The 9,311-nt window shown below is 39.9% G+C and overlaps 1 protein-coding gene across 1 annotated transcript in view; it reads left to right on the top strand.

Moving 5' to 3' along the window:
* Positions 1 to 284: 284 nt before the first annotated feature.
* The window catches only part of Ccdc15 (coiled-coil domain containing 15), a 53,754-nt gene continuing 44,727 nt past the window's right edge, over positions 285 to 9,311 (top strand). Inside the window, exons 1-4 of the mRNA XM_051196906.1 lie at positions 285 to 394; positions 637 to 823; positions 4,718 to 4,867; positions 6,092 to 6,289. Coding sequence (XP_051052863.1) covers positions 644 to 823; positions 4,718 to 4,867; positions 6,092 to 6,289 — 528 coding nt within the window. The 5' untranslated portion in view covers positions 285 to 394; positions 637 to 643. The remainder of the gene's footprint in view (positions 395 to 636; positions 824 to 4,717; positions 4,868 to 6,091; positions 6,290 to 9,311) is intronic.

The following is a 9,311-nucleotide window of genomic DNA, read 5'->3' as shown; positions in this document are numbered from 1 at the left end:
GGGTTCAAGGCCAGCCTGATCTATATATAGAGTGCCAGGACAGCCAGGGCTACACAGGAAAACCTATCTCCAAAGTGTGTGTGTGTGGGGGGGGGGTTAAAAACTGAGATGATTACAGCGCCAGGGCCCACGGAGTGGAAAACCTAAACTGTGGGTCAGTTTCGCCAACCTACTCTAACCCTCCCATCCAAAGGGCAGGAAACGGAAGTGACGGAAGCCCAGCGCCTGGATCCCCGCCCCTCTCACCCTCCCAGCCAGAGGGAAGACACGAACCCGGAAGTGGCAGGGCGGGCGTCGGACGCGGAGAGGCGGTTTGCTGTCCCGGCTTTCCGTAGCAACCCGCGGAGTTTGAGTGTGAGGAGGTCCAGGTCGCGGCAGGCTCCAGGCTTCACAGGTTCCCTCTCCAACTGCCCGAGCCTCACAGCGTCCCCCACCCTCCTGCACCGGCTCTCGCCGCGGCTGGTCATCCTCTCAGACCCACCCTCCATCTGTGCTCACCTCTGGGCAGTTTTCCGTCTCTCAAAACAATCCTCGCTCATCCTCCCCGCCATCCCCCATTCCTTCCAGAACGTAATTTTCAAACCATTTCACGCCCGTCTTTATTTCTTGCCTCTCTCTTTCCTTTCTCCTAACCAGAACTCACATGCCAGGAGGTATGGCGCCCCTCAAGAAGCCTCGGAATCCCACAAAATTGCCCCTGGCTTTAAACCCCACGAAGAGCAAGGACGTTTTGGCAGTGCTGGCTGAGAGGAACCAGGCCATAGTACCAGTTGGGGCATGGGTGGAACCTGCCTCACGAAATTGCTCGGAAATCCCAGCACATGTGAGTGTCAGTTAGTCCAGATACAGTGATCCATGCCCGCCTTTTTAAAATTAGCTTTCTCAGTTTGTGGTGCTTAGAGATGAACAGCTGAAGGATGCTGTTTCTATTCTGTTACGGATTATATTCTTGCATAGGAATTATACAATCATGATGTATTTCCCAAAACTTGCCTCATCTTTTGTTGGCACAATCAAATATCACTTAATACTTATTACTCACTTACTATACAGGACATAATTCGTGGACCAAAAAATAGGCAAGTTCATTTCACGAACTTGATTGTTTGCTGTGTAAGACATAGGTGCTGTGTACATCTTCCAGACATTTTAGCATAATATGAATGGCAGTTGATCACACTTTAAATGTTTTAGTTACTCAAAGTTTTTAAGTTTTAAATGAGGATGAAGGCAAAATGAAATAAGAAAAGAGAAGGGAAAGATTTTAACCCTGACAGAAACGCTGAGAAAGTTGTAGATTGCACAAGGACAGGGAAAGTTCTTGTTCATCCCTCTTCTGGTGTAAAGTAGGCCTTTTGGGGATTATTTGTTGACTGAATGAGGAAAATGGTCCTTGTTGTCCCTGAAAGAACAGAAGCACAGTAACTGCAGACAGGAAGAAGCATTTAGATGAAGGGACACCCTTTCAAAAGTTTACACTTACAGATGTTTGCACGAGTCTCATGCTAACACATGAGGGCGGTTTTGCAAGGTTTTTGTTTAGTGTTTCAACAAACTGTTCCTTAGTCTTTGTTCAGCTTTTATTGTGCATAGGGAACAAATACTAAGCAAATATTGTCTAATATATACAGATACCCAGAAAGTATGGAATGCAGGAAGTCTGCAGTGTTTGTATAGAGAAGGTACTGAACATGGGGAAAAATATGTTCTTAGTGCTCTTGATTTTAGAGGAGCAACAAGACACATTTAAACATTATATAAGGGCTCTGGAGGATGCTTAGCAGGTAGAAGTACTTGTTCGAGCCTGATGAACTGAGGTTCTTGAATCCAGGTTCAAGCTGGTTGGGGTGGTGTACATTTGTAATCCCCACACTACTGTATTGAGGTGGGAGGCAGAGACAGGAGAATCTGCCAGAAGCTTGTGGGCCAGCTAGCCTGGAGGGAAGTAGCAGAGACAAGAGAAAAAAACCCTGCCTCAAAACCAGGTGGAGGGAGAGAGCCAACTTCTTGTAAGTTCTCTGATCTCCACACATAAGATCATATCATGGCATGCACATGTGTGTACATACAGAAACAACCACACAAAATACATTTTAAAAATTATAAATGTGGGGCTGGAGAGAGCTCAGCAGTTAAGAGCACTGCACTGGCTGCTCTTCCAGTCTTCCCAGCACCCACAAGGCAGCTAGCAATTGCTTTTAGCTCCAGTTGCAGAGAATCTAAACTTCTGCAAGCATGTGGTGCTCAGAAACACCCATACATATAAAAGATAAATATTAACGTTAAAAAATTATAAATGGCTAGGTGTGGTGGCACACACCTTTTATCCCAGCACTTGGGAGGCAGTGAATTTGAGGCCAGCTTGGGAGTTCCAGGTCAGGTATAGTAACGCACTGTCTCAAAAAAATAAAACAAACCCAAAACATATCCCTTGCCACACACGCCAGTTTTCAGGGTTAGGGAGAGATTAGATTTAGAGGAACAATCCAAACAAATTAAAACAATCTAGGCATGAAACATATCATCAAAATTTCTTTAGTAACAGAGAATGAAGGAGGGGAAAATCATGACAAAGGTGAGTGAAATGGGAATCAATAAATACAAATTAGTACTTTACAACACTTTAATTCCATGTATTTATTTGTGTGTGTATGTAGTGTAGAGCTCAGAAGACTTGTGGACATTGGTGTTCACTTCCAGCCATGTGGGTGTTGGTGATGGAAGTCTGCTTATCAGAGCCTTTACCTGCTGAGCTATCTCACTGGCTCAATACATTACTAAGATACCTTTATAATGTCAGTAGCAACAAACTGCTCAAAATTTGTTATCATAACACCTTTTCTGTTGTTTAAAATAGTTTAACTTCTCAAATTCAGAATATTAAAGACTTGAAACATGGACAGATCATCTTCTTCCCTCCTTTTAAATAATTCTGTAATCATTTCCGGTCAAAGGGGGTTTGATCAAGCATCTGGTAGAACTCTTTATTACATCAGCATATTTAATATGGGAACCCATCCTTATTAACAGGCACAGCACTGTTAATTCAAAGATATGGTGAGTGACTACTTGGCTAATCTAAAGACATACCTGTTATAAAGAAGAACTTAAAAGTCCAAGGGGTCTTCATGGCTCATAAAAGCCTCATAGCTTCAGAACTTCATTTCTCTTTGGTAACTAAAATATTGGAAAAGTTACTATGGTTTTATATATGATCTTTCTTGCATATCACCCCCTCCATTATGTCATTATATACAAACCATATCAGAACATAGTGGCATAAAACAGATATTGTGTCAGGATTTTACATAGAGTAAAGTGGCATGTCTTTTATCTGCTTCAGTATCCTGGGCCTCAGCTGAGTGACTTAAGTAACTAGATATATTTGGGACAGCTTATGAGTTCTTGGTTCTTTGTAGGCTGTCATTTCCACTAAGGCTTTTTTCATGTGTGGTGTTTGGGCTAGGATGACTAGAATTCCTGGGGGCTGACTGGATATCTTTCCATGCCATATGACTAGTTTGACTAGCTATGCTTCCCTCTAATAAAGAAGTGTCAGAGTAGTCAGAATTCTTTTTTGGTACTGGGTTTCCTCATGGTGAACATTCTAGAGCTTCAGTAGAAGTTGCTTAATAATGACCTTGTTGGGGGAAGTCATAGACCTTCTGTTGTTTACACATAGATAGTTAAATTTCAGTGTGGGAAAAGACTTATCAATTAGCATCAGTGTCACTCTTGACACTGACTTGATTTATTTCAGTTACAATATATCTTTTTTTTAGATTTAATTTATTATGTATGCAGAGTTCTGATTGCATGTATGCCTGAATGCCAGAAGAGGGCACTGTGAGCCACCATGTGGTTGCTGGCAGTTGAACTCAGGACCTCTGGAAGAACAGTCACTGCTCATAACCTCTGAGCCATTTCTCCAGCCCAAGATATATCATTTTTTGAAGACTAATTTCTGTTTAAGCATTATCCAAAGAAAGGAGTGTTAAAAATGTCCTGCACTCAGAAATTCATAACCTAGCAGGAGAGTTAGTAACTTATCCATATTAAAATGAAATGTGCATAAGAGCTCAGAGGAAATAGCATAAGAGTTCAGAGGAAAGTGTGGATGGTCTTGAAGACTAAGAAGGCCTTTATTAGATGGGTGAAAGAGAAGCTACACATGAAAAATGGAGGGAAAGGCACTTGCTGGACAGATGGGGTTGAGGTCATCATCAACTATGTAGTGGGCTGCACACTAGCTGGGGCTATAATAGTGACATACTTACCTCCACCCAAAGAAAGGGGTGGCTAATTCTGAGTATGAAGGTACTGTACATTGGGAACATGTGTGGTGAATGGTGAGCAATACAATATATCTACTGATTACTAATATTAGAAGCATAACACAAATGAGTCAAGATGAGTTCATTCAGAATTAATGGAGACATCTTTGGTTTTAGTTGAATAAAGCATTAAGATTTGATATGAGCATTCACAAATTCCATTTCTTTTTTTTAAGCTCCTGACTTGCTTTGAGTTCTTGGGACTAAGCTACACTTAGATTAGTGGTTTTGAATTATGATTTTCTCGCTCCTCTGGAGACTGGATTATAGAACCAAACTTTTGTCCTTCACAATTATATACTAACTTTTCTGCATTCATGACATCCCTCGTGGGCAAAGGCAATGACTTTTAAGTTCATTTTTTCTGTCTTTTCTCTTTAAAGACTTCAGCATACATGATTGAAGAGGAAATAAAGGAGCAGCAACGAAGAAAGCAAGAGTCTTTGAAACATTTTCAGAGACAAGTCAAGCACCGGGTAAATCAGCAAGTTAAGCTGAGGAAAAAGCAACAGCTTCAGAAGTCTTGCAAAGCAGTAAGTTCCTAAGTTGAGGTGGTTGGAATGGAAAGCTTGTGTGCTGTGAGATAAGCTATGAGGCGGTATCAAGATCATTTCTCTCTTGATTCCGTGTTGTTAGAATCCAGTTTTCTACTGAGCACAGTCAGTTTTCATGTTGAGAAACTTTTTATTCCTGTGTGGTTCTGACTTGCCTTTTTCCTTTCATTAAATAGCTGAAAAAGAATGTCAGGATTTTGGGTGCAGATTTAAATTTGAATTCCTTCTTTGTCACCTTCTAGCTATGTGACCTTGGGTTAATTACTTAACTTTTCTGATTGTGTAATAGTTTCTTTATCTATAAAATAAGACAGATGTTGAGTATTGTGGCTTATACCTAGTACTTGGGAGGCTGAGGCAGGAGGATTGCCATGAGTTCCAGACCTGAACTATATAATGAGACCCTGTCTCAAAAAATAAATCAATATATACATATATGTATGATTTATGTAAATCTATATGGTATGTGTTATGTAAATATGTGTGTATTAGGGCTCTATAAAGGAATGGAATATAAAGGAGACTTATTGAAGTAACTCACCGGCTATGGTCTGAGTAGTTCAACAGTGGCTCTCTCTGATGGAAAGCAGGAATCCTGTAGTCATTTTATCCATGAAACTGGATGTCTCAGCAGTCCCAATCTGGTGCTGGAATCCCAGAAGATTCTTAGAGAGCTGCTACTCTTTGGTCTATTTTGAACTCCCAAAGAAGTAGCTTCTAATACTAGTTAGGGAAGGAGTGCCTCAGCAACACGATGAACTTGCCAATGAGAATGAGAGGAAGCAGACAAAAAACCCAAAAGCTTCCTTCTTCCATGTCTTTTTACTTAGGCTGCTGCCAGAAGGTGACCTAGGTTTAGGATGGGTCTTTCTACCTCAAATCATCCAGTCAAGGAAGATCCTCACAGGTGTGCCCAGCTGCTTGGGTTTTCCTTGATTCCAAGGTAGTCAAGTTGACAGCCACAATTAACCATCACAATATGATATGATACCTACTCTTGCAGGATTGTAGAAGAGCTAGGTGGGATAGTCTAGTTAAATTATAAACACATGGTAGGTACCTGGTAAATGTTAGTTCCTCTGTCAGCTAAGGCCTCCTGCCCCCCACTCCATTGTTCTGGTTGAAAATCTTACGGCTGCTAGAAGGAATTATTTGTGCTAGATGGGAATACAGTCTCATTTTCCCTCCTTTTTCCTTGTGTAGGCAGAAAAGGAAGGCGCTATAGCCATGCAGTGTTCAAATTCAGCACATTTAACGCCTAAAAGGACAAGTGTTTCCCCCAGCAATTCGAACACTGCTATGGGAAGTTGTATGTTGCCCTCTTCGCAGGTGCTTGGGGTTGCAACAGAAGAAGACGGAGAAGAGAATCAGAATCGGTTGTTTGAACAACAAGCTCAAGCTGTAAGTACAGGTACATTTCATTTTATATTTGTAAAGTTTCCCTCAGGAGTTAACATACTTAATTTCACTTGTGTGTATGTGTGGTGTATATGTATGTATGGGTGTGTGTGTACATGCATGGACTTGAGGTTAGCATCAATTGTCTTTCCATCTTGTTTATTGAGGCGGGGTCTCTCACTGAGCCTGGTGCCCCATTCCCTATCTCTGCCTCTCATATGCTGGGATTTATACATAAACCACCAGCTTACCTGGCTGTTTAGTGGGTTCTGGGGATCTGAACTCCAGTCTTCGCAGTTGCACAGCAAGCTCTTTACCTGTGGAGCTATCTTCCCAGTCCCAACTTCACTTTTTTATTGCCATTCCCCCCCCCCCAGGGACTAGTATGATAGTGTTTACTTTCTTTTTCAAAAATTGTTTATTTATGAATTGGTTGGCTGATAATTAATGCCTTGCTGTGGAGCCCAGACTATCTTCCTTCTATCTCCCAAGTGCTGGGGTTATATACATGAACCACCATACCTTTCTTATTTATAAATATCTTCTTTACATTAATTTGTTTTTGATAAGACATTGTAGAACTATCTAAACAAAGCTATTAACGGTCTAGAATCCAAAATTTATTAGAAAGAGTCTTAAGTAAAAATACATAGAATTCCCAATTATATTAAATTATGTCCTTTTTATGCTATTGCCAGTTAGTAGCTATGGACAGAAATGATCTTAACCTTTGATGCTAAGGGATTCAAAGCAGCTAAAGAATATTTCATTTATTGTTTTAGTTTACCTTTTTCTTTTAAACTATCACAATAAAATTATCCACTATATGTCAGGCAATAATATAGTAAATTATTTACCTTATCAGAATACTTGGAAAAAAATTGTAGTGACTTTTTAAATGTATCTAATGCTTAAAATTGAAAGCATTGTGAGTAATAGCATATACCCCATCCAGTCAGTTTCTTTCTTGGTTATCCGAGCTTTTGTTGATGTGTCGTTTACCTCTACTTATTCTTTAGCCTATTTGAAAACACACATTTAGAGATAGTGAGAAGAAAAGAAAAAAAAATATATGTGGTAAATGATGACCACATGAAAATAAAAGGCATTTTACCCCGAGTTAATGTACTTTTCCGAGTCCTTACATAGCTTCAGGGATTGACATAACTGGGGCAGCAAGACAAATGCGTAGGGACTCATTTGTACAGAAGAGCTAGGATCAAATGGATTGGGTGCTCTGATGGAGAAGCTGCAGCATCCCGGAAGCTCAGCATATTTATTGTGAAGTTGAGCAGTGAGGCAGATTATAGCATACAGCTGAGTCAAGGAAGCAGGGCATATGGTATGGGGCTGGATCAAGGAGGCATATGTAGTCAATATCAGGAGCCATCTCTGTAAGGGAATAGTCTTTGGGCCAGGAGGAGAAAGCCATGTTGAACATTATCAACATTTGCATATGGAGCAGCGAGAGACTTGCCGTCCCCCTGAACCTCACCCAGGGAAGACTTTGCCACTTCCAAGGCATTGGGGTCCTTGACAAGGCTGTGTTCATATCAACAACACACATTCACTCAGGATTTTACTCACATATACAGTACTTGGTCATAATCAAATTGGGCTATATGTATAAGTAGAGAGAGCTTTACAAGGCACATTCTATCATCTTCAGACTTTGTTTTGAGATTTCTTTTGCCTCAAACTTTTTTCTTTATTTGGGGCATTGTGTGATTTGTAGTAATCATTTTTATAATTATTTAATTTTCTTTTTAAGGTTTATAAATAGGAGTCAGATAGAGTGATGCATACTTACAATGTTGGCCTTCAGGAGGCTGGGAAAATAGAAAGTTGGATGCTACATAGACTCTGTCTTAATAAAAAAGAAAAAATGAAGACTTTATTAAACTAGACACTGGTTACATTATAAGAGATAGAAGAGTGAAGGACAGATCCAGTCTTTGCCATCATGATTATAAGTATAGCTCTCATTGTAATAAGGATTTTTTTTCTGTAGAACACAGTGCATGGCTAGAACACATCAGTCAGCATGCAAGCAAACACATTATATTTGTTGTGTTGTGTGTCATGAGGGGGGTGTTTTAATCTGTGAAATAGGACCCTCTATGGGTTTACATTTCTAGGTAGATAATACTATATATTCACTTATACCCCAAATCTGCTAATAAACATAGACATATTTGATGCACTTGACCAAAAAGTTGTGCTGTGGGAATTCCAAATTTTAAAATTCTAAGGAAATAGTAGAGAGAGAATTCATGCAAGAGATGGAATTGAACTGATTCTTTGGAATTGATATGCTAATTGAATTGATAAATTCAAGAGACTTTTTGAGATAGGAACAGTGAAAGGTGCTTGGTTTGTTTTAGAATAAGTAAGAGAGGCTTTCTAGTTGATAGTTAATAAAGGAAAATAACAGAAATGAGGTGAGGCAAGAAATCAGGTTATAAATAGCCTTTGTATTATGAAAGATTAAAAGTTTGTATATCTTTTCATTCTTTTTCCTTGAAAAAAGCTGACTTAGTAAAGGACATTTGGTGACTTATTGATTTGGTCCCGTGAACTTTGCCCACACAGCCCTCTGATTTCAGTTGTCTTTATTCTTACTGTTTCTGTTGCACTTTCAATCCACTAGATGTCATTATGAAACTAGACAATGAAATTGTTGAAGCATTAACTTTACCTAGAACTGATTAGATACTGGCATCATAATTTGGTTTCTGAATGTTAGTGAACTTTTCAGTTTATTTAAACTGGACAAAAATAGAATGCTGGGGTTGGGATTTTCAGTTGTTTTTTCCTAACTTTTTATTTTATTATTTTATGTGATTGGGTATTTTGCCTGTATGCATGTCTGTGCACCATGTGTAATGTCTGCAGAGGCCAGAAGAGGGCATTGGAACCCCTGGAACTGGGGTTACAGAGGGTTGTGAGCTGGGTGCTCAGCCTTGAACTAGTGTCCTCTGGAAAGGCAGTCAGTGCTCTTAACTGCCTAGCTGTCTCACCAACC

This window comes from Phodopus roborovskii, unplaced genomic scaffold, assembly GCF_943737965.1.
Source record: "Phodopus roborovskii unplaced genomic scaffold, PHOROB, whole genome shotgun sequence".
NCBI lineage: Eukaryota > Metazoa > Chordata > Mammalia > Rodentia > Cricetidae > Phodopus > Phodopus roborovskii.
Note: the sequence above shows the minus strand (reverse complement) of the source record. Positions and strands in the feature narration are given on the sequence as shown.